Raw genomic sequence first — 25,711 nt, 5'->3', positions numbered from 1 at the left:
GCTCCTTGTTACATAGCTGCCTTGAATGAGCAAACATCAGAGTAAAGATGAAATTCGAGGATCTCTTGCTGGAAATTGGTGGCTTTGGCAGATTCCAGATTTTGATTTTGTTTATCCTCTGCCTTCCAAGAATCAACCTTCCCATGCATTTCCTGCTGCACAATTTTCTTGCTGCTACCCCCTCTCATCACTGTGCAATTCCACACCAAGAGGCATTTGTGAACCTCACCATGGAGGAAGTTCTGCTCATCAGCATCCCCCAGGAGCCTGATGGCACTTTCAGGTCCTGTGAGATGTTCTCGCAGCCTCAGTTTCACGTGCTGCTCAATTCCTCTCTGCAATCAGAAAACAAGTCCATCATCCAGCACTGCCAGCACGGATGGGTCTATGACCACTCACAGTTCACCTCCACCATCTCCACCGAGGTAACACCTGGCCCATGATATAGCCAAGAGTGAAATTAGCTATGTTTTGAGGAGTAGATGGAGAAGTGTTTGTTGGGTGCACAGAGTCAGAGGGGAATCTTTGCATTTTAACCAGTGGAAGTCACCTGTTTAGAGAAGATTTCCTGGGACAGGGAAGCTCTCTGAAGCTCAGAGAAGCCAACATCATAATATGTTGCTGTTGTTGTTGTTGTTGTTGTTGTTATTATCTTTCTTAGACCAATAGTTAGAAACCAACATTTCTCGATATAAGCATCTTAATTTCTCCAGGTGACTGAGAGATTGGGGGTGGGGGGGCGGGAAGACACACATATAATATTTTCTCTGCTTAGGCCACATGGCATTTGCATAGGATTACACCCTATCAGGATCTCATATGAGCCCATGACTTGCTTTCTTGATTTTCCAAACACTTCTATTCCCTTGTAACTTCTATTCCCTTGGCCACCCTTCCTCACTGATCTCCAGCTTCCCCCTTTTCTCCCCAAGGTCGTGCTGTCTCTCTTCTCTTACCGCCAGTGTCTCTTGCTGTCAAGCCAAATGTGCTCTGCAAGGGCCTCCCGCTGAGATACAGCATGCCAGCCATAACCTTGAGCCTGCCCAAGCTCCCTGCTCATCAAACATTAACCACCTGCCTTCTGAAATGCTTTGCTAAGGCTAACAGTGATACCTCTAGGTGTTAATGCTCTACCTTCCTTGAAAGATGGCCCAAAGCACAGTCTGTCTTAGGGAAGGGGACAATTTGGTTAGACAGAAGGGGCATGATTGGGTTTGAAATGTTAGCAGCTGACTGTCTCAGTGAGAGCAGGGCCAAGTCTTAACCGAGAGCTGATGTCTCCCCTCCACCACCCAACCACCTCTGGTTTTGGCAGGCACGGAGGAGAGGGTCAGATGTGTGCCAGGTTTGTACCTGATTTCTGCAGGCTTTCAGGGAGAAAGGTGTAAAAGCACCCTTGGGGGAAAAAGCAGGGGAGGGGCTCTGCAGCACATACTGCACCCATGATACAATGGCCTCGGGACATGTTCAAGGGGCCAGGGCTTTCTCTGGAGTCTTTTGCTCTTGCAGCAAGAAAGGTTGCTCAAGGTCTGGCTGGCCTTGTCAGAGAGGCTGTGAGGCTGGGTTGATGATTAAATTAAGTTTTGCCAAGTTTGCACATATAGAAAATTAACTCTGCAGCTTGGACACAGCATTCTGTAATGATTAGCGACATCTGCACCTCCAAGGAAGTAAAATGATGCCCATTAACTTAATTAGGAAGAATGTCTAGACCAATTTCTCTGTCAGAAACCAGTAAGTTAGCAAGATGAACAATTATTTGGTCTAACTCCCCCTCTGCCCTCCTTCCTCCCCACACAGACAACTTCAAAGGAAACTGGTCAGGGCAACAGTAACTGGATATCAACAGGACATTCCCTAAAGAAGGCTGAGGCATGTCTTAAGCTCACTGCACTGTGGCACCCTGCAAACACCCATCTCACCAGGGCAATCCCAGGAGCATGACAGAGCTAGGACACATGCACCTGTGCAGGTTGAGAGCAGATATCACAGGGGTCAGGAGAGGAAAAAGGGGTTCTCTCCATAAGTGGTACTAAGGAACGCTTTCTGATGCCCAACAAGTGTTGACAGAAAGGCTGTCACAGTGGGGAGGCCCCTGAGTTTTGTAAGATGCAGCTTTACATTTTTCAGGACTCTGGCATTGACCTATGTGCAGTTTAGTGCAGGATTCTACCCTTCAACCAGATTCCACCAATACAAATTGTGAGACACGATGGCTGACCACTGGAGGAAAGGGGTGTGAAAAGGCAACGGGGCACTAAGTCTCATTTTGGCCTTGTGTTTCAGTGGGACCTCGTGTGCGAGCAGCGTGGACTGAACCAGGCGACTGCAACCTTCTTCTTCATTGGTGTTACGATGGGGGCCGTGGTATTCGGATACTTTTCAGACAGGTTTGACCCATTTCAGGCTGTTCCTCCAGGGCTTCAGCTTCATGATGGGAACTTCACAAACCTGTGATCTGCAAAAGGCAATCAGTGGGACAGAGAAAGGAGAAAACACAATCGTAAAGGGAGAATCCAGTCTCTCACACAAAAATTGGATTAAATTCATACTGGGAAGCAACAGAGGGGCTAAATGCTCCATGGATCAACTAGTTAGCAGCCCACCAGAGAAGCACCTCTGGCCTTGGTTAGGAGTAAGATGCACTGCATCAATGACCACAATGCTGTGATCAGCATTGCTGCAGGAACAGCAAACACTGAAAAAATCCACTGCCTGTGAGACCAATTTCAGAAGAGACAAGTGTCTAAAAAAGGAGAAAGCTGGCTAAACCAAAATCAAAGCAAGAGGCTAAAAGGTTCAACTTGTAGGTTATATGGAAATAGGTTAAGGACACGCAAGTGAGGGGCTCAGGGCAAATGCATGCCATAGCTGGAAAAAAAATCTCCAAAAAGTAAAAACTGACTGTGTCATTACTAGAAAAGTAGGGTAAAGGAGGTTATTAGAAGCAGGGAGGCATTCCTCAAGGAAGAGCTGAGGCAATGAGGATAACAGGAACAAATCTGCTCTGTCTAGTTAAATGTTAGAATGTGATAATGTAAACCTGAAAAAAAATCTGAGTAATAGCCTAGAAAGGGCACCAATTAAGAAATTAAATATTTTTGCAAACAGCAGAACCAGGAAACCTACCAGAGAATACGTAGTGCAGACACGCAATCAGGATGTGCCCTATTCACTGTGCACTATTCATTATTTAATGTCTGAGTTCCCTGCTCAGGAAATCGCTTCCCGATTTCCCTCCTCTGGGAGCAAACAAGCATTAGTGTACCCAGGCTACAAAATCACTGCATAGCAGAGGGGAACCAGCTTCACAGTATGAAGCACCCAGAGACTTAGTGTTGAAGATAGGAATTTTTACATCTATATCTTTGCATATGAGTATATTAGTATATTATATAAGGACCCAAGACACCTGGCTGACCTTCAAACGGCGCGTCTTGGCTTCGTGTCTAAAACAGTTTTATAGCACCGTTGGAGGGAAAGGAATTCAGAATCATTAAAGGAGCAGGACAAAATAAGGCAGAAGGGAAGGTCTCTGCTAGACCAAAATGAAAAATAATTTGTTTTTCAGATGGATTGTGAGGGGGAAGAGCCAGTAGAAGATCAAGGCATAAAAGGAGCATCTGGAAACAAAAAGGCTGTAGTGTGAGACATAAATGAGTTTGTGCTCACAGTGGGAGAACATGTTGGGGCTGAAGCTCTGGAATCAGCTAATAGAAGGCAGCATAAAGAAATATGCCAGTAAACTGCCAGGAGCAGGGAGTGGTCATCCTAGAGCCCTACAGGACCTTTGGGATGAAAAAGCTAGAACACTGTTTGCATTGTGTGACCTCCACAGCAGAGGGCTGGGAAGGTATCGTATATCAAATCAGTTTTAAACTGGTTTCTGAAAAAGATCTCAGGAACTACGTTCCAGGCAGCCTGACATCTATCTGTACCAGGCAAATTAGTAGAAACTGTTCTGAAAGATTGAGTCGTTGGCTGCACATGTGGAAATTATATACTAGTGAAGAATCAGCAGGGTTTTTGCAAAAGATTCATGCCTTACAAACATGCTGGATTTCTTCGAATGTGCTAACAGGTTCTAACAGAGGAGACACCGTCTACATGGATTTCAGAAAGTTTTCTTACCAAGGGCTTCCAAAGAAACTGAGCTGCCTTAGGACAAGAAGGAAAGTCTCTGCATGACTAAATAATTGTTTAAAAGACAGGAAGGAGATGGGAGATGTACGTGTTCAGGTGTGACATGCTGGTTTTGGCTGGGATAGAGTAAATTTTCATCATAGTAGCTAGTATGGGGCTATGTTTTGGATTTGTGCTGAAAAGAGTGTAGATAACGCAGGAATGTATTAGTTACTGCTGAGCAGTGCTTACATAGAGTCAAGGCCTTTTCTGCTTCTCACCCCACCAGCAAGTAGGCTGGGGGTGCACAAGTTGCTGGGAGGGGACATGGCTGGGACAGCTGACCCCAACTGACCCAAGGGATATTCCACACCATATGACGTCATGCTCAGCATATAAAGCTGGGGGAAGAAGAAGGAAGGGAGGACATTTGGAGTGATGGCATTTGTCTTCCCAAGTAACAGTTACGCATGATGGAGCCCTGCTTTCCTGGAGCTGGCTGAATGCCTGCCTGCCCATGGGAAGTAGTGAATGAATTCCTTGTTTTGCTTTGCTTGCGTGCACAGCTTTTTCATTACCTATTCAACTATTTTTATCTCAACCCATGAGTTTTCTCACTTCTACCCTTCCGATTCTCTCCCCCATCCCAATGCGGGGGCAGTGAGTGAGGGGCTGTGTGGGGCTTAGTTACTGGCTGAGGTTAAACCACAACAAACAATGGAGGGGGACCTGTGCTTGGCTTTATGTGCTTTTCAGCACATTTACAAATTATCCGGAAAAGGAGCAAGTGGGGACGTGATGCTGAGTGACCAGGCTGGTAGAGATGAGATCTGAGGGTGGAGAATTGCAGAAGGAACTTAAAGAGCTCTGTGACGGGATGGGAGCATCAGAAGGCAAAACTTCAGGGTAGATTAATCTAAAATAATGCAAGCAACAATTCTAAGTTCTCATTTAAAACTGAGGCCTCTGAGCTGACAACAGCAGCTCAGGAGCAAGACTTTGGGGTTATGACAGACAGCTCTAGGCAAACATCCACTCAGTGATTAGTGGCTGGGGAAGCAAATGGAAAATTAATAATCATTAGGAAAGGAATATAAAATTAAAGAGAATATCACAATGCAGTAACATGTAAATATATGGTGGCCCCACGTCTTGAATACTGCGTGCAGTTTTGATTTCCCTTCACCCTCCTTCCCCATCTCAAAAGGATACAGAAGAAATGGAGAAAATTCAGAGAAGCTAACAAAGATGACCAACTTATGGCTTGACTTCCAATTAGCCAGACCAGGACCCTTCTGCTAAAGTGGCAGCTAACGAAGGCATGACAACCCATTGTGCCCTCGTGAGCATCCTGGAGCAGAGCTGATTTTGCACAGCCCACCTGAGCTACCTGGCCACAGGGCCCACAGGTCACATCAGGACAGTCTTGCAGCCCATGTAATTGCAGCAGGGACAGTGCATCCCATAAATTTGGCAGATCTGTTAAACCTCAAGTGTCATGCCCCCCATCTCCCCTAAGACACCTTAACAGCTGACATCCCACTAGCAACCTTCCTTTTCCCTAACAGAGAAAAGGTTCCACATCTTTGTGCTAACACTAATGCAGAGATTTCATCTCTAGTGCTCCAGGGAGAAAAACCATCTGGTCCTGGCATTTTGTTACAGTTCAGGTTCGGTTTGTTCTAAGCTTCTACAGACATTTAGGTTTGGGAACATCTCTACTGACAAATTTAACCCTGGTAAACCCTCCAACAACCTTCACTGTTAACAAATACATGAAAAAATGTTTGGGTTTTTTTTCTGCTATCATCTGCTCTTTTCCAAACTCTCCTTTTGCACCTTGTCCTTGTACTGAATTGGCTGCATGATGCTTTGGCAGGCTTCCAGATTGGGATATTTATGAAAATGGCCTTTTTACTGATTTTTATGCTTGTACATTTTGCTCCTTCTATTGTATTTTTACATTTAATCTTTCAGAGGTTGTGCTTTCCTACATCTCCCTTTGAAGACAGTTTTAACAGCATTATTTAGAGCAGCATCCCTGTAGCCTGCAGTTCAATCCTGCCAGCTGGCCACTGGTTTTCCTAGCAGGTGGCATGCATTTGCTGAGAGAGTCTAGTAATGGGTCCATAAATAGCTGCCTTGTGCCCTGCAGGGAATCTTATGGTTTTATATCCTTCTTACTGTATTTTCAAGAAAAATCTTAATGTTAAAAATGTATCTTCTTTCTTGGGCAGTTACCCTATTGGAAACCGGATCCAGCTCTGGTGTGTTTCTGGGTGTTTGCTGCTCTGACCCAAGGGCATTACAATGACTTTTGCAAACTGGCTCTGCTTGAATTTCAAAGCAGATCCAGCAAACTGCCTGGGCCCAAGCCATAAGTAGGTTTTTTCTCCAGTAGACTCATTAACTAGCTGCTGCATGAAGTCATTTATGATAATTTTTAGGAATGTTATTGTGGCATTATGTCCTGGCACATCGTGTTTTCCCCTGGAGCAATCATTCTTGCCACCATCCTTCTCAGGTGGCCACTAAGAGAGCCCTAATGCCAGAATCAGACCAGGATTTCAGTCTCTATAGACTGAACGTTACCTATTGACAGGTTAATTTATACTCCAGTTTGTACCTAAGCTTTCGTCACATGCAGTGCTGATGTTCATCAGAAGACTGACGCCTTGTGCTCCATTTTGATTTTTAGATTTTCATAGGTTGTGTAGAAATACATACATGCATATTTCTCTGTGTGTGTGTACACATGTGCATTTGTGTGTATTTGATCTTCTGTATTCCTCCACACTCTCAACACAGGACTCTGCACTGGGGTAAGATGGTCCTACAACTTCCAAAACACTTGGGGAATGACCTCCTGGCAGATTCCTCATAGACCCCTTAGAACATCAGGGCTATCTGCACATGTGGGCTGACAAGTGGATTCCTTTTATTTTCCTTTGGGATATTTGTTTTCCTTCCAAGGATCGGGGTGAAAGTGTCATGGGTCTCTCTCCTCCTCAAGAGCAGTGGCAAGTGGCTGGTCCTGAGTGAGCCACGGGAGGAGGACACACTGAGCCAGGCATGGGGACATCCATTGAAGCAGCATAGGATTTCAAGCTGGCACCACCGTTTTGATGATGGTGTTGAACAGGGGAGCCCAATATATTGTTTTGATCAGCACTGCTCTTTCCATTGGAGAGCATCATGCCCGATGCTCATGGGGCAGCCTGGCCCTCTGAATGGGGTTGCACCACTGTGGCACTGGCTATATCCAGAGCTGTTTCCCCCTCTCTGGGGTGTTGCATCTTCTGTTTTTTGCAGAGTGGGCAATACTTTCCTTTTTCTTCTCAAGTCTCTGGTTTGCCCCATTTCAAACCCTATGCCTGGGACAAGTTTCCACCCGCTGTAACCCAGCCTGTGCTCATGGCAGGTTCGGACGGAAAACCATGCTTCTGCTGTCGCTTGTGTGCTCTGTCATATTTGGGATGCTGAGCGCTGCCTCCGTCTCCTACAGCATGCTGGTCATCACGCGGACCCTCACTGGGGTGGCCCTGAGTGGCGTCTCCCTTATTGTATTGCCTTTGGGTAAGCATGCGGGGGTTTGTGGCTGCCTGGTTGTACAGTGGGGCTTCTGACAGGCAGTGGGTAGATAGGCACTTGCCTACCAGACAGGGCAGAGCTAGTAGGAACAGGAGTTTGGAAATCATTATGTGTGCAGTTTCACTACAGGCAGCCAAAAGAACATCCCTCTTGGGAGGATCCAAGAATGACAATTTTCTGTTAGTCTAATTAATGTTTTAAAAGTCTACTCAGAATATAACAATCACTTATTAGTACTTCCATGCAGCTTTAACACTTGCAGTCCATGCTACCCAATTCCTGTTAAGGATCATCAGTAGTAAAAAAACAAGCCGTATACCAAAGTATCTGCCCCTTTCCTCTGTTACCAAGTTCTCACCCTTCAAACACACTGTTAAGAAGATTCATCAGCATTGCTGTGTCCTCAGCAGGAGGAGGATGGTGTGTCATTTGTGGGGTGTTTCTACCTCCCCACTCTTGAGTTTGCTCATGGTTTTCATAAGTTCCCAGTCTGAATTTTTGGAAAGGGGGGGGGGGAAAGAACTAAAAAAAAAAAAATCATACAGAGCTAGGCAAAACTGGAGCTGAAGAATTTAGGTAATTATATAATAAAAACAAGCTCCAAACTTCAGGGTACCCAACAGAGCACTGGACGATTTTGTAGATACAGTTGGGGCATATTAGGCAAGACTCATTGTCCCTAAGAGCAAGTTACAGGTGCAGCAAAAATTTCCAGGATTTTTGTGGATACAGCCAAAATCAAGCTTCAGTGCTAGAAAAGTCCACACAAGACCTGACAAATCCCAAAGCCTGCTATGTTTTTTTATTGTTATAAAGCTCGATGCCTGCAAGACAAAGTAGAGCTTGGGAGGGACATTTCTGATTGTTAGAGGTTGTAGCAAGATGTCCAGATCGTTGGAGGGACATTGGTTTTAGTTCACACATGCAGACAAAGAGACCACCATCAGTTCTGGCTTTACATGTGTATGAGTATCCACATAAACGACAATTCATCTTAGTGTATTTCTTTCTTCTGGAATAATAAGCGGGCAGCGAAATAGGAAACTGTGCAGGCAAGATGGCTAGGGGAAAAAAACTTGCCTGTTTGATGAAGACGACTATTTGAATATCAAATGGGATAAAATAAAAGTGTCACCTAAGGTGTTTTTAGCACTGTTTCTTACTATGTGTCCAGTATTTCTTCTTTTAAGGCTATATTTTAGTTGCTCACAGCTTTGCAAGGGATTATGCTTTGTGGATGAATGTTTTAAATGTGCCAGATGTCAGCCAAACAGTGGAACTCTCCTGGAGGAGATGACCAGGGACATTACCTTGCTTTGCCCTTGTTAAAAAGCCCTGCAGACCCCTTCCTGGAGAAGTTCTTTGTGTCCTAGCTGAATCCTGCCTCCCTCTTTCAGGGATGGAGTGGGTGGATGTACAGCATCGCACCTTCTCTGGGATCCTGACTAGCATCTTCTGGAGCATCGGGAACATGCTGCTGGCCATGGTAGCATACTTGGTGCGGGAATGGCACTGGCTATTAGTAGCTGTAACAGGACCTTGTCTTCTGAGCATTGTCAGCCTGTGGTGAGTGCAGTGACCAATGGTTGGTGGGGATTGCAGCGGGCTGTGATTTGCTTCCTCCGCTCTGTGAGTGTGGCAAATGTTGCAATACTGACCCTAGGACTGGCTCCAGCAACCCAAATAGTAGCAGGACTCTGTGCCCTGCATTTCGATTGCCCAGGTGTGGCAGCTCCTGAAAACTGGAGTGGCCTGGGTTTCTTCTCTCCTCCATCTCTGACAAGGCCAGGAGCCAAGGTTGCACCATGGCTTTGGGGACAAGGAGGAGGCAGGACTGGGGCTGAGGCCAGGCATTTGGGAGACAGGTGGCAGCACAAAGGAGCAGGATTTGGTGCTGCAAGCACTGTCAGACATGGCTCAGAGCAAGCTAAGAGATTCCAATAAAGGGAGACAGGCACAGGCCAGATCGCTGGCTTTAATCCCTGGTAGACTCAATGTAACTAATTTATCCATCCTCTGTCCCACCTCACTGGGGAGGATACCTGTGGTACCAATTTTTCCATATGAGCCAATGACATCTGCAGGCTAGGTCAGGTGCATTTATCTCTGCACATCCCATGGCCTTTCTCAGCTCTGTAACCATCCTGATGGGTCAAATACATCTGCTTTCCATGGGCCATTTCCCTCCTGTAGCCTTATTTAACACAACTCTTAAGTCTTAAAATGGGAGATGGTTCATTTAATCAAAGAAACTCTTTTCCTTCTTTTTTCACGTAGTAACACAGACTAGAATACAGGATTGACTCACTGATACCGTGACTGTAATGTGAAATGTATTGGATCAACTTATTCGACAATCCAAAACAGTAATTTGAATAAGCAGCTCCATTTCCTGGCTGGACAAAAGTCCTATGTTAAAATAAGCAGGCAGGTATTCCCACAACTGCCCCACTGAAAACATTCAGAAATGGGGGTCTGGGTCTTCTCCACCTTCAGGTGGTTGTTTAGTTCCTCTTGGACATCAGTGTGGTGCTGGACCGCACTGCAGAAATCACAGATGCGTCTCTCAGGGCAACGGGAAGCTCTAGCTGGAAATCAAGCAGAATAATCTCTGATTGTTAGGCACATGGGCCCCAAAGTTATAAGCATAATTGCTGAGCAGAAAGAGTGATATCCAAATGCAAAAGTGCCTTTCAGCTGCCACCAAAGAGGCTTCTAGAAACTATGGTTTGCTTTCTTACTGTGTCTGCCCATCAGCATGAAGCAGTAGATTAAATAGCTGCACAGATCTAGCAGAAAAATCTCAAATACTACTTATGAAAAATGGGATATAAACCAATGCTACTGTTAATCAATGGCCCGAAAAGATGTGTTGTTTTGCTGGCAAAGAGTAACATCCGGTATTTTGCTGATCAAGTCCAACACAACTAAAATATGTGTTCTTCTGCCTTTTCTAGTTTGAGTTGTTTTGCTCTTTCTCTAGGACAACCAGCCATAAAAAAATTGAGTCCTGCAAAGTGCAGAAATTCACAGATACCTTTGAACCCACACTTTCCATGACAGCTGATTTTTTTTCCTCTTATGTTAATGCCTTTTATGGAGATTAGTTCTCCAACAAATTATACTGCAGTCTGAACAAAATTCAAGCATCCAAGAGGTCAGTGACTGTTGGATAATTAAAAGTCCCGAAGTATGGAATCAAAATCTAATTTAGCGCACTCTGTAGATATTGTTGACACACTGTTAGAACTCAGTTGAGACATTAGACAACCAACAGACATAATATTATACTCTGGAGATAGTGGCGATGAGTCCAAAATGCCATCTTTCACTCTTTATATTTCCCAAGGTCCATTGGGTTATAAGCCTATGGGAAGGAGTTGAAAACTTTCCAGAAGACCAGTCCTGGAAATGTTTTTGCTCTACACATCCTTTTCAGCTACTGCTTGAACAGTGACAGCAGTTGTTCATTAGGTTTTCTGTAATCTGATTTAGGACACATTCATCACCAACAGCTTACAGGGAACTGGTCTCAGACCCTTCCAGTGGGAGACTCCAATGAGAGATTTTTGACAACTCTGTGACCTCAGTAGACTTCATACCCACATACTACTTCAAGGTTGTAAGTCTTCCCACTGAGTGCACAGGATGCTCAGCTGAAAGTCTCCATGAGAACAGCAGATTCTGTTTTCTACTTCTCTCAGGGGACAGATTTGGGTAGCAGGAGGTAGGTGTTGTCTGCTCTAGCAGAATGTAGCCACTGTGGGGTATTTCCAATGTCTTCTGAACTCTGACCGCTATGCAGATCCACAAAATACTATGTACCTTCTCAGCCAGATGGGCTGCACTGTGGCCTGGGAAACTCCGGGCCAAACAGGGCCACGTAGCCATGAATTGCAACCAGATGCAAGATCAGAGAAAAGTTCAGGAGGAGGGAGTTGCAGATGCTAGTCTATGACAAGTGCTGTATCTTTTGCTGGAACAGACAGAAAAATAAGTCACAGGACTCCCACTCCACACAGGTCTGCTAAGCAGAACTCTCAGAGTTGCTAATTAGCTCTACAGCAGTACAGCATCCCTTGTTGCTCAGTGACTAGTTTGGATACTTCACTGGGGGCTGTAGCTGCAATGATTTAGACCCCAGCTGACTGTCTTGTGCAGAAGGCTTCAATTATTGTGAAAAACAAACAATTTTATCAATTAACAAAGTAAGTATAGAGCTCACCAAATCCTTTCTACATAGTAATTTTTTATATCATACAATTTTAAAGAGTCCCAAAAAGCATGAATCTGTAAATATGAACACTTTGGGGCCAATTTTTATTTGATAAGAGTTTGAAACTTCAACCAGATCAGAAAATTCAAGCTTTGATCAAAAATCACATGATAAAAAATTTGGCTAGACATTAGCAGACCATACTCCTTTAACAGTAGAACAGCACATATGTGTAATAGGGGCATCCCATTACTCTTATTCTCATGCACCACAGTTGCTACTTATAGCTGAGGTTGAAGACTCATCGAGAAGGCCCTCTCTCTTTGGCCAGGGCCATGTATGTGGAAAACATGGAGGGCCAACAGGAACACTGTCTTCTCTCCTTGCACCAGGTGGGTCCCAGAGTCTGCTCGGTGGCTCATAGCCAATGGCAAAGTGAAACAAGCACACAGGGATGTCCTTAGATGTGCAAGAATGAACGGAAGGAAAGACTTCGCTGTCTCACCAGAGGTGAGAAACTGAAGATCCAGACACACGTTCTTCCTCTCCCATTTTCTCTCTCTCTATTTTAATTCTATTTGTTACCTGAAGCAATGCTCAGCCTGCCGTGTGATCTGTGGGGCACTGTGGTCCACAGAGTGCCATGCTCCGTTTTACTCTAGAAAGCAGCTACATCCATTCCTAAAGATAAAGTATCAGCTCAGCTCCCATGAAGCCAGAAATCCCTGTCATTAGGTGGAGTGTCTTTCCATCCGTTACTGCCATGACAGGAAGCCTCAGTGCACTGGACACTGGACTAAATATGCAGTGAGAGAGAAGCACAGCCTGAAAAAACAAGGCAGAGGCGTCACTCCCGTAACAGAGAGGAGAGTGTGCAGGTGCATGAGCAATTTGTGCAGCTTAGTGTTTGCCTTCTTGGTTGCCATAGTGTTTGCCAGGTGTTGGTACAGCGCTAGCAGAAAGCAGACACACATTAATAGCATGTAGTTAGCATATTTTCTCTCATATTGCACTTGAAATGCTGCATGTAGCGTTATCCAAAAATGTAAAGGCTGCATATAGTCTACATATGAAACTGGAAGATTGTCAGCCATAGTACCCTGGTGGTGAATATGGATGTAAAGAACATTTGGCATAATGAAATTTTTTCCCTGGCTAAAGCTCTGCTCTCAAGTCAGTCATGGCTCTGCCAACAGTTTTAAAGGAATGGGGCAGGGTGAGGTGTTGGGCAAAGCAGGCATGTACCCACAGGTTTGAATCTATTTTTGCTTGATCCCAGAGGTGTAAGGATGGAGCGAAGATGCTCAGCTAGATGACTAAACAAATAAAGGGGAAGCAGAACCCTAAAAAATAGCCACCTATTTTCAACTCCAAAGCTCAAGATATGAGGCTGATCTGGAGACTTCATCTTGTGCCGAGTTATATCTTAAAAATGTATTTTTGCATTCAGACTCACAAATGTTGCAACCTTGGTCTGTGATGCTTACTTAAGGATTCACTGGTGGCCCCAGCAGATGGCAATAAGGTCAAGTGATGTCCCAGCTCTAGGGAGGACTCAGGGACCAGGCAGAAGCTGGTCTGGTCTCTCCCTTTGGAGAGACACCAGAGCATAGTCAGTGCTCACAACAAGCCTTGGATGGCTGCACATCTGTCACCACTGACTAATTTGGTCCACATGATTTGTCTTGACCTTCTCAAGACCAACAAAGCTCAGCTGTAAAATCCAGTGGGCACGGAATTTTGTGGTTCATTAAATACCAATCTTTCCTTTAATGTCCATTGGTTTTCCTCTTACCAAAACAGAAAGATGGGAAACTCCTGGCATCAGCATAGGAGTCTTGTGCTTTGCTGTCATAGACCAGCTGCTTCTCTGTGTGCAGCCAGTGCTCCTGCAATCACACTGCTGTCTTATCCTGGACCAGCATGTCGTTTTTTAAAAGCAGTTTCTTAATACCTTTTGAAGAGGTGATTAGCCCTTTTGATTTACAACAGAAACATGTTGTTTAGTACTGTGAGAATTATGAATTTACTGGTTGTGGCAGACAGGAGTTCAGTGTGACTCTTCCTTGCCTTTAATCAAGCCAGTAACTCTGACTCAATATGTAAAAATATCAAGTTATAACCTCTTTCATTCAGCGTTGGCCGATGTCTCTGTATTTCAGAGTGCAGTGTTCCACGAGGAAAGGCATGGGCTCGCACCCTCATACCATTCTTAGGGTTAGGAAATGTAGCTAGGGTTTCCCCACTATCACAGCCTTGCACCAAGTCACACCATACTGTGACCAGGGGACCACGATCAAGAAAGGTTTGCAGTTGTGACACTTTGCTGGATTCATAAGGTTTATAGGAAAATACTTGTTTTTTCTTGTCCATACCCAAACAAGCAGGCAACACAGAACTGCCTGATTCTAGTTTGCTTAATTGACTTGACCATGCATCAGCATGTTTCCATGGCTTATTGAGGTAGCAACTGATTTTTCTTAGTTCAGAAGACTGAAGTTTGAAAGACATATAATCTCTGGCAAATTGCACAGCATATTACTGATGCAGTCTCGGGTTTAATAGCATTGTCTTATAGAACTGATTAAGGAATTTCCCAGTGTGAAATTCTTTTTTCAGTATGAAAACTTTGTCATTCATCCAAAAACTGCAAAGAATAGTATGCAGTTAGAAATAAAATCTTAGCTCTTCCCTAGTGAAACATGCTGTTACTTATAGCTATCCTCTTCCCTTTCCTAATGCTTTCTTTCATTTTGTACAATTCTTTTAACCAGTGAGCTCTTTGGGCTGGGATTTCTCTTTTGTTAGGTATTGCTGCAAGTCCCCAGCCCCCATAACTGTTCAGCACCGTCTTCATTGTAGGTGATGCTGTAGGCCTGCAGATTCCCTCACCCTCCTTCCTCCCCAGCCATCACTGAATTATGTGCATTTAAAGTTTCTTGGGGTTCTCGCTGTTTCAGCTCTCCCAGTTGTCCTTCCACATGCCAGGAAATCTGTCTAACAATACATATTGGAAGATGTTTTCCATGTTAATGTCTTATGTTATCCATTTTAATAACAAATCATGCAACTTAAAGAGAGAACAGACTGCCGTCAAGGTAACTTGAATCTAATATTGACATTCTCAGCATTGCAGAAGTAGACTTCTATCAGTGTTGTGATTCATCCTATGAATTTGGATGAAAAGACTTACTATTTGTCTGTGAAAAGGGTAAAAAATAAAGGTAAAAGTTTTAAAAAATAACTTACTTGCCATACTGCAATATTAACAAAAGTTACCAGATACAGGGATGGGTGTACAGAAATAAAAGAAAAACATGGATTGAGAAAACCACTAGATAATGTAGGAGAGGATCACTGAGTTGCTAAACAGACACCCTGTCTGGTTCAGAAAGTCCCTGAATGGATGGAGGTGGTGACATTTCTAGGGGAATATCTCTACATGTTTGCCCATCACTTCTGTAGGCTCCACTGAAGGATGCTGTTGGAGACAAGGCACTGGAGAAGATGATCCTCTAGTCCAAGGTGCTGCAGGCTCTCTTCATAGAATCATAGAATGATTTGGGTTGGAAGGGACCTTTAAAGGTTGTCTAGTCCAACCCCCCCCTGCAATGAGCAGGGACATCTTCAACTAGATTAGGTTGCTCAGATGTAAACTCTAAAACTATCTTCCATAAAACAGGAACTGGTGAAATCATGTATTAGCATGTGGGTGCCCAGACAGCACAGAGAGAAAGGTCTGCTGCCAGGAGTAGCAAGAGCAGCCTGCTCGGCAAGGGTAGGGGAGCTGGCAGCTTGGAGCTACAGCAGGCAGTAAGCTGGCCAGGCAGTGCCCTGTCCTGCAGAGCAAGTCCATTGATGGTAATGATGGATGGCCACAGTCCAGATCACACACATGTCCAGGTCAAGCCAAGGCATCAAGTCAGGGTCAGGACCAGTGAGGGGCATGGCCGTCCCTGTGGCATAGCCTGGGCAAAGACCAGGGGTGAGTGTCTGAGCTCAAATGCCGTTCCTGAACAAAGTGGGAAGACCCCAGAAAGGCATATCACAACTTTGACATGCACCTCTGAGCCCACATTACAGCTGCACCGTGTGAGGTCATGCCTTGAGCACAGGCAACCAAACCCCTAGGAGGGAGGGATGGAGGCTGCAGAGCCTGTTGCTACACTTAGGGCCATGACAGTAATTTTGCATCTTTATATATTATACAGACTTTCTTTTTAAAAGAAGAGCAGCTGCAGGAAAATACCTCTTCCCAGAACATGCTCAGGTATCATAGCTTAAGTCTAATGGGCAAACAGTGCATGCTATGATCTTCATTCATCAATGAAATTTTCTTATTTCTGGAGACATTACAGTGCTAGTGGTGGAAGCAACTGCTAGAGGATTTACTAGAGCATTTCAGAGCTGTTGCATCCATGTCACACATCCTCAGCTCCACATTTGCTGCATTATCATATAACAAAGGAGATGTGGTCTGCTGCACGGACTCCATCACCTCTACTATTATAAGTACAGCCACACAGAAACTACGGCCCAGCAGACACTCTGTGAATGACGCAGTCTACATGACTTGAACCCAAGTCTACATGACTTGGGTAATAAGGGTTTTCCCAAAGTTGTATCCTATCATTGCTCCCTGGAGCATGTACTAGCAAGCATGGGTCCAGCTTCACAAAAAAATTCCTTTACCAGAGAAAAGAACCAAGAGATCACTCATTGTGCAGTTATTTTATCCAACAGAAAGTTCCAGAAAAATATTTCCTCTTTACCTTGGTCTTTTTTTTCCCCATTTCAAGAGTTGTAGGCTCCCTATGCAGTTCTGTGGCTGGGCTTAAGTATTTATGCAAAAGCTTTGGCCAAGGCTTTGCTTTATCTGAAGAGGATACTGATTTGAGAATATATGTAACTATTTAACCAGACTCTCTGCTCAAGGTTTGCTGTGATTCGTAACTTAATCAATTTTAACTGTCCTACCCTGCATTTGCTGATGATTTTTGGACATGGTGAAGCAAAGCTATCCTGAGAGGAATTAATCTGTCCCAACGTTAGGTGTCCACATCATCACCGTCTACACTCTCCTTTACAGTCTGCAATCTAACAAATAGCTGATGGAGGCTAGCACGCAATTCTTCCGACCAAATGCAGTTGTTTGCTCTAGGATGAAATGACTCCACCACTTCCACCGGAGATCTCCATTAACTACACAGTGAGCCTATGGCAACTAGCTTAGGTGAGGCTGCATTGCAGACCTGTAATTGTGTGAATCTCTTGCATCTCAGCCAGTGAGCAGAACTTACCAACTCTCCTGGTACTTACCCCTCAATCAATTGCTAAAAGACTTTGTGAATAAGCACTCTCTTCTTCCTTACAGGCAGGGCTCACTTCTCAGTGCCTGACTCTTATATATTCTGTATTTATATAAACAGATACATAAATAATCACACTTTATATAAATGCATTCATAAGAATAAAGCATGCAGCTTCTTCTTAGCTCCTGAGAGCTGACACAACAGCAGGCAACCACATGGGGAATAGTGTGGAACTGACCAACACTGACTCTGCTGACACCTATCTACCATTTTTCTGCAACCCTTTCTGCCACATGGGGTATGTAGATAAGAGGGAAGAAGGGGTCATGGGAAGAAAAAGAAGTCTAAAATGGTAGGCAGTCTATAAAGTTGTAGGAAGATGTGCCTCTGGCAACATATGCCCAGAGAATTGTTCTGCAATGGGAATGCATGGAAAATCCAAGGTGGAGCTGGGAAGGGCAAAGGCCCCAGCCTGTCTAGGGTTTCATGACTGGATACTAGAAGTACAGCAGCTGAGCTATTTCCTTCTTTCCACCTCTCTCAGGCCCTCAGAAGGATGGCAACAGACAAAAAGCCAGGAGGGAGTTACTCCTACATCAGCTTGTTCAGGACACCAGTCCTGCGGAAGATCTCTCTGTGTTCTGGGGCTGTGTGGTAAGCAGTGTCACTTCACACAGGGGACTGGTCCTGCAGTTCCCTGGCTGGATTTCCCTGATCCCCATCTCCACATCTTCCTTGCAGGTTTGGTGTTTCCTTCTCTTATTACGGCATGAGCATGAACCTAACTGGCTTTGGGCTCAACATGTACCTCTCCCAGTTTGTCTTTGGCATCATTGAGATCCCAGCCAAGATGATCATGTACGTGCTGGTGAATCGAGTTGGAAGACGGAAGAGTCAGGCGTGGGCACTCATTCTGACTGGACTATGCATAGGAGCCAACGTCATCATTCCCAACTGTGAGACGCTCTTCTGCTATATGCAGTACTTGCTAAAGGGGAAGTTTCCATTCTGTGCAGTGCTAGAGAAGGACAACCGTAGATCTTGTCCGCAGGCAATTCTGCATAGAGATGTCCTCCACCTAAAGGGCATTTGTGGGACAAGGTTGCTAACGTGGGCTAGCCCTAATACCTAGTGGCAACAGATGGTCTCCAGTCACGGTGAAGTGGCTAGTAAGGGTCCAGAGATGGCAAGGTGAAGTGCCTATATTTATTTTAGACATTGTCCAACGGGAAATGTCAGGACCTATCCTTTCACCAGTTCAGCTCCTGGTCGGACTAATAGTTACCAAACTTACTGATCCAGACTTCAGAAACAGCAGCGCCAGGGCTATTAAGGTCCCTGTTTTGTCTGTAGCAGCACTGAACCTTCTTTCTTGTACCTGAGGCCACAAAAAGCTTCTTCCTAGAGGCTGCTCTTTGGCCATTGTCATAAATGTCTTTTCTTTCCTCCTAGCCTTCACCTCCTTGCGCTCTGCAGTAGCCATTATGGGCAAAGGTTTCTCAGAAGCTGCATTCACGACTGTCTTCTTGTACACCTCTGAGCTCTACCCCACAGTACTGAGGTAAGAGATGCCACATGCCTGCGTGCACAACCGGATCCTCGGTGGGCTGTTGCCCTCAGGTCTTCGACATCAGCACAGCAGGACGTGCAGTTGGCTAGACTGCAGGACTGATGCCTTACCTCTAGAAGCGGCAAGTCCTAGGGATTACACATACTTACAAGAAAGGAGCAGAAAGCTACCCTTTTTTTTCCTGGGTTATGTGTGGTTAGGTTGTGTTGATAGGGAGATGTATCAAAAGGTGAGGAATATTCTATGTGGGAAGAACGTTGAACTCCGTAAGGCATCTGTGCTTAGTAAAGTTCCCTGTGATAATCTGCCAAAAACTGTTACAAGACCCCTAAAATAATAATTTGAAATATCAGGTTTTATAGGGGACACATACTACCATGTTTGACAGTCTTCCGGACATCAGATGATATTAAAGCAGGGATTAACTAGCCTTTCAGGGGTTAAAAAGAAAAGTTATTTGAAACTTCTGGGTAATGGTGACATAAAACCAGCTTTAGCATCAGCATAGTTTAGGATATAGCTAAGGCAGGTGGAGGGAGTCACCTCACTGGTTTCTTTGTGAAAGTCTGAAAAAACCCTCATGGATCACAGCAAGCCTTGTGGCTCACTTCACCTCTGTCCCTTCCTGCCCAGAGTACCCTTCTCTGCCATTTAGTCCTTAACTTCCACTGGTCTGTTGCATGTGGGGAATGGTGCATATTTAAACTGAAGTGGGCACATGGATCTGTGACTTTTCTTCTCAGATTGGTTTGTATTTTTATTTGCTCAAAGATATTCACAGATAAAGACAAAAATGATGGTTCCTTTTGCAGTACTTACTCTGCATATGCACAAGAAGGTACTGGGATCCTTGTTGTCCATGTGAAATGCCACCCATCCCTTGAAAATTAGTAAGTGGAATAGGTCCTAGGTCTTTTTTTTGGCCTCCTCTCCAAGCTCTCCTGGGCTTATGGCTACAGCAGGACCAAAGGTGCTCACAGGTATCTCTAGTGCATGCCACCTGCCTAGAAGTACATGGGAGAAGAAGGGACTTAGGTTTGCTCTCAGCAGATCAGAGGACTTACTAGGGTATGGGTAGAAAACGCACTTGGGGTTTTAGACATTTAAGCTGGAAACAACCTTAGAGCAGATATTTTTATTGTGGAACTGCAGCTTCTTTCTCATAATAGACCTAAACCTATTTCTCATGGCAGCTATGGTTGCTCTCTGGGAAATATTATCATTGTAGGAAGATACAAAGAAAGGAAAAAAGCAACCTAGAGAAACCCTGGCAGAGGAAAAACATGGGGGAAAAAAAGCCTCAGCCCTTACAGAAAAACAGGGGGAAGAGGCAGAGGGTCTGCACTTTTACCCAAGGTCTGATATGAAAGAAATACCCGTCTCTTTCTCATGGTGGTCTGCACCACCATGCTGCCCTATCTTTCCAGGCAGAATGGGATGGGGTACACCTCCTTCGTGGCACGCCTCGGCGGGGCTTTGGCCCCACTTATTTTTCTGCTGGATGAGGTGTGGAGGTCTCTGCCCGAGGTGACGTACTGTGGCGTAGCAGTGTGCTGCGGCTTGGTGGCCTTCCTGCTCCCAGAGACGCTCAACGTGCGCCTGCCTGAGGGCATCGAGGACATCGAGAAGGCACAGTGAGTCAGCTCCATCCTGCCCTGCACATGGAGTCTGCTGAGAGAGGCGGGGGACGTCCCTCTCTGCCCCCTGTAATCCCCCATCTGTGGGTGGCAATGGATGGAGGGGCAGCCTGGTGGGGACTGGTGCTGTCAGGCTTCCTGCTCTTCTGTCCATCAGCCCAAACATGCTTTCTTTTCTTCCAGAGTGAAAGGGCGGCCACAAATCAGTGCTCCCGAGGGCATGCCGCTGCAGTCTCTGCTGAAGTGAGGAACTCCATGGGACAGCCACCATGCAGGACTGCAAAACTGAGCTGTGCTCTGACCTGTCAATAGAAGTGCCTTTACTGTCCTCCTGGTCTCCTTCTGCAGGGAAGTGCAGCGGGGCTGAGGACACTGGAGGAGGGAGGCAGATCACGAAACCAGCTGGAGGGGGCTAACCCACTCTAGTGCGGCCAGAAGCAGGAATGCTGAGGTCTAACAGGGTGTGGAAAAAAAGGCACCCTGTGCTAAGCTCTTCCAGTCTTTGGCCTTGTTGGACTAGCAGCACCTTTCAGATCACTGCCCAGCCTTCCAGAAACTAGAGTCCATTGGTTTACACACCACAAGAAATGCAATGCAGCAATAAAAAATACTGAGTGTGAATCATACAAAACCAGATGATCTCAAATAAATCTAACTGGATGGTGGATAAACCATAAAATGTAGCTACAAATATTTCTTGAATTTGAAAGTCGTCAGGACATTTTTCTCACTAAGGCTCAAAGCCAGCAAAAAGCACATGCAGGAATCTCACTGAGAATGGGGCAACTGCAAGCATTTGTCCCACATACACAAAGAAGATAAAAGCTTTTGCAGATTATTTAAATCTAGTGTGCATGCGATAAGTATCCTTTAAGCTAAAAAAAAAAAAAAATCCACCTCCCTATGGAAACTTTTGAATGGAATACTGAATAATTCATTACTGGACTTCATTTTGCTTACTGGTCTAAAGCATTGATCTTAAATTTACGGAATGCCTTTGCCTCTTGCACTTACTTCCGCAAGCAACAGAGATAAGCCGCCAAATTACCTATAAATTTGGAACCCTGACAAACAGCACTTTCCTAAATTGGGAAGAGGGAATGGCCTCAGCACCTGAGTCCCAGGTGATTCCCTGGGCTGTGAGGTGTTTTAAACTAAGCCACACACAGCGCTATGAGGGTAACAGCCTGAGGATGCATCTGTAAGCGGGTGGAGACCCTTCAATCCCAGGTCAAAGAGCGCCTCCTAGTAGAAATAAGCTGCCTGGCAAAATTTTATACATCACCAACAAAAGGAAAGCAAACTCCTCAGAACCACCCTAAGGCTGAGACAATTTTACGTGTTATTTCTGTCTTGCAAATTGGTTCAAATAACCTGCCAAATCCCTGGGAAAAGCACATCTCCCCGTGCACTGCCTTGGGTTCATCAGCAGCAGACCAGAGCTAATAATCAGCTAGCCGTAACACGCTAACGTTAATAATAAAGCATAACATCTCTCCAAAAGTGCCATCTGCAGAGCACTTGTTTGGGCACCTTTTCAGGGCATTCCCATACCTACAACAGGTGGTGGAGATACCCCAAGGTGCTTGTGCCATGAGGCAGCGCGCACACTGTGCTGAAGAGAAGAAATTAGCAGAGATTTCTGGGTTTGGACAAGCCTGGTATCTCTCACTAGTTGACATTCAGTAATTGTGGGGAGTTTTCACATCTTCTCTATATGCCTGCGAGTATTACAAATTATGTTTGCAATGCTGTCATGAGTTTCTGACCTGGGAGCAGTACAGCCTCACCTTATTTTGGCCAACCTGCTTCCTGCCACCAGAGAGCTAGAAGGGACGTTTTCCTCTGCTCAGGCAGAGGAGCCTGAGCAGGCTAACACTGCAGCACTGTCTTCTGAGCCATCCAGGACAGGGCACAAGACAAGCTGTGAAATTCACTTTGTCACAACCTGGCAAGTGCCAGTCCAGGAAAACTTTTGATAAAGAAGGTAAAATTTCACTCCAGAGTGGGAGAAAGATGAGGTCCCACGTTAATGGGGTTGAGGGTTGACAGTTCCCATTCCCACTCTGCCCACGCAGGAGCGTACCCACAGGCTCTTCCTCACAGACCAAGGCGTGCACTAAAAAATTACCGTGGCTCACTTCTACGTGGCAGGGTGTCGTGGTTTAGCCCCAGTCAGCAACCAAGCACCACGCAGCCACTCGCTCACTCCCCCCTGGTGGGACGGGGGAGAGAATCAGAAGAGTAAAAGTGAGGCAACTCATGATTTGAGATGAAGACAGTTTAATAGGTAAAGCAAAAGCTGCGCACGGAAGCAAAGCAAAACAAGGAATTCATTCACTACTTCCCATGGGCAGGCAGGCGTTCAGCCATCTCCAGGAAAGCAGGGCTCCATCACGCGTAACTGTTACTTGGGAAGACAAACTCCATCACTCCCAATGTCCCCCCTTCCTTCTTCTTCCCCAGCTTTATATACTGAGCATGACGTCATATGGTATGGAATATCCCTTGGGTCAGTTGGGGTCAGCTGTCCCGGCTGTGCCCCCTCCCAGCTTCTTGTGCACCCGGCAGAGCACGGGGACCTGAAAAAGTCCTTGACCAATGTAAGCGCTACTTAGCAACAACTAAAACATCTCCACGTTATCACCGCTGTTTCCAGCAAAAATCCAAAACATAACCCCATACTAGCTACTATGAAGAAATTTAACTCTATCCCAGCTGAAACGAGGACACAGGGTTAGCACAACATTGCTTTAAAACCCTTTTCTCTTTCTATGGGAGGTATTTTAAGATTGTTCCTGGTTTATATTCAGGGAAAAACTTTTAGCTTCAAAAGACTAAATTCAGTATCCCAGATTTCATCCCAGTAACAAATAGAATACTCAATAGCGTCCCATTTTAACAACCTCCACTTTGGCCTTCTGTCAAAACTGATAAAAAATAACCTGACAGTTCTTTTCCATTTGCATGTTGTTATCATCCATTTGGCCTATAGTTAAGTGTTCTGTATTTTCCTTAGACTATTAATAAAATCGGTGTTTTATTACACCAGCTTAGAAACAGTAATTGTTGTCCCTGTCCGTAATTCTTCCAAGGTGAAAAGCATTTCATTAAAAACATTTTGAACAATTTAGCAGGAGAAAATGAGATAGCAGCCATTTTTTAAATCAGATTTTTCTGTCCATGAATCACCTTACACCTTCTGCTGTGAAAGAAGAAAAGGAAACAGCAACTGTGTGCAGTTCATGACCAATCTACCACACATCTGAGTTTTCTTCGGCAAAATGTTCTCAATTTGTTGGAAATACATCACAATTTATAGCATCCAACATGAGTATGCGATGCTGATGTCATTCTTCATACAGTGTCTGTAGGAAAAACAGGACATAAACCAACTCAAGACCTCACACTTTTCATCACGGATAGGTTTGTTAAGACAAACCTGATTTGGAGGGGGGGGGGAATCTGATTTTCAGGTTCTGAATTTGTGAGATCAGATGTCTTTGGTCTGCTGCAGACTTGTTTATGAGAAGGACAGAAGTGATGGTTACAAACAAAAAGACCTTTTCACAAACAGAAAAACCAAACTAGGTAACAATGCACGAGAAGATAAGAACACATCTTTAGGAAAACAAAAAGGTATCAAGAAAAGCATGGTTTAAAGATTTGAATAGGTTAAGGAGATGAGGTGGTCTGCGGCTCTCCAGTCCCACTGCATCACAGAATCATTAAGGTTAGAAAAGCCCTCTAAGATCATCAAGTCCAACTGTAAAAGCAGGGTGGTGAAATTAACCAACCATGGATGTCGCTATACTCCTTGGATAGCCCTATCCAACTGGACATCAAGTCTGGAGACATGGAGTATACAAATTAGTGTATTATTTGATCTGTATTTTAGTCATTAGTTAATCATGAATGTGAATGAAACAATAGACAATGTGTTTCTGTCAGAACCCCTCTTTTAAGGATCAAAGCCTAATTTTTAGATCCCAAACCCTCGCTTTTAGGGTCCAAACCTCTGTTTTAAGGATTAAAGCCTCATTTTTTAGGTAGCAATGATTCAGGGAATAAATGGTTGGGTGTTACTAATGCAATCTAGTGTAGCTCAACAAATGCTGGGGGCCGGAGCCAAAACTTAGCCAGGATAATGAGGTAGCCTTAACAGGAACAGCCTGCACGGTGACTAAAACTTGTTGCTTTGGGGGAGTCAGAAAGGCCTCAAGACAAAAAGCGCCTAAACAAAGTTACAATATTTGACCTCAAGGAAAGCAGATGTACAGAACCGTAAACATAAGGAACCGCACAGCAAACACTAAACCAGAACAGACCATCCCTCAAGGATAGTACCTATGCAATCTCAGAACTGAGTTTGCACAAAAGCAAGGGTTACCTAGCGGACAGTGAGGAAGAGTATATCCTTCATCCAGAGACCCCTGACGACCACCAGGAGACACCAAGAGGCATGCGCAAATGATACCTGCATATGAGGAATATGTATATCTTTTATCGGAAAACTAATGAATATGCATATGGAGCACGTACTTAACCGGCACAATGAGATCTGACGGCACGCGCGCTAGGAGGAGCGATCCCCCGAGCATCCGGCGCCGTGAATAAAGAATGCCCGCTTTTTAACACTACATTGGTGTTACGAGGTTTATTCCCGATTCCGGTGACACAGCCTTCAACCCAACACCACCATGCCTCCTAAACCACCCCCAGACGTGGACAACTAGGGTCTGCGGGGACAGAGGGGAGGAGGCAACCCGGCCCTTTCCTCACGTGCTGCCCTCCTTTCCGCAGCAGTTTATCACTCGGGTTTATCAATGTCCTTCTTGAACCGGACACTGCACCCACGTGCGCCCAGACAAGCACTGAGCTAGGGGGGGCGGGGGACAGGCCCTTCCCTCCACTTCCCCGCCGTGGCCCTGTTCGTGGGGCTCGGGGTTGAGCCCCCCAGGCCCCCAGGGCCTTCCTCGCAGAGCCCCTCCAGCCCCCGCCTCGGTCACTGCTGATTTTCCCCCTCATTTCGAATTCCACGGCGTTCTCCACGCTTGCCTCCAGCCTGCCGGGGTCCCGCGGGGTGGCTACCTGTCCTCCCCGGGTCTCGGAGGTCTGCGTCTGCAGCCTGGCACCCGCATGGGCGCGGCGGGGCGCGGCGGGGCCGGGGGGGTTGGGGCCGGGGGGGCGGGGCAGCGGCGGGGCCGGGGGGGGCGGGGCAGCGGCGGCGGCCTCGCCCGGCGGCGGGGACGGCGCAGGGGCG

The 25,711-nt window shown here is 45.5% G+C and overlaps 1 protein-coding gene and 1 long non-coding RNA gene across 2 annotated transcripts; one reads left to right on the top strand and one right to left on the bottom strand.

Moving 5' to 3' along the window:
* Positions 1-21,049, top strand: SLC22A7 (solute carrier family 22 member 7). Its single transcript, XM_075089882.1, has 10 exons — positions 1-425; positions 2,287-2,390; positions 7,544-7,698; positions 9,111-9,279; positions 12,322-12,439; positions 17,786-17,895; positions 17,983-18,197; positions 18,694-18,802; positions 20,239-20,445; positions 20,632-21,049. Exons 1-10 carry the CDS (start codon positions 48-50, stop codon positions 20,693-20,695), a joined length of 1,629 nt encoding a protein of 542 aa, XP_074945983.1. The 5' UTR covers positions 1-47; the 3' UTR covers positions 20,696-21,049.
* A 1,681-nt stretch (positions 21,050-22,730) lies between these two features.
* Positions 22,731-25,693, bottom strand: LOC142055100 (uncharacterized). Its single transcript, XR_012659807.1, has 3 exons — positions 25,540-25,693; positions 24,839-24,925; positions 22,731-23,816 (listed from the first exon to the last, which is right to left on the bottom strand). It is a non-coding gene; the product is annotated as an uncharacterized LOC142055100 (long non-coding RNA).
* Positions 25,694-25,711: the final 18 nt, after the last annotated feature.

Source organism: Phalacrocorax aristotelis, chromosome 3, assembly GCF_949628215.1.
Source record: "Phalacrocorax aristotelis chromosome 3, bGulAri2.1, whole genome shotgun sequence".
NCBI classification, from domain to species: Eukaryota; Metazoa; Chordata; class Aves; order Suliformes; family Phalacrocoracidae; genus Phalacrocorax; species Phalacrocorax aristotelis.
This window is presented reverse-complemented; position numbering and strand designations above follow the sequence as displayed.

What these genes read in the sequence shown, in the direction of transcription:
- SLC22A7 (XM_075089882.1), top strand. Translation starts at nt 48, where the DNA reads ATGAAATTCGAGGATCTCTTGCTGGAAATTGGTGGCTTTGGCAGATTC. An exon ending in ACTTCGCTGTCTCACCAGAG is followed by an intron (nt 12,440 to 17,785) that starts GTGAGAAACTGA and finishes CACCTCTCTCAG; the next exon opens with GCCCTCAGAAGGATGGCAAC. An exon ending in CTGTGTTCTGGGGCTGTGTG is followed by an intron (nt 17,896 to 17,982) that starts GTAAGCAGTGTC and finishes TCTTCCTTGCAG; the next exon opens with GTTTGGTGTTTCCTTCTCTT.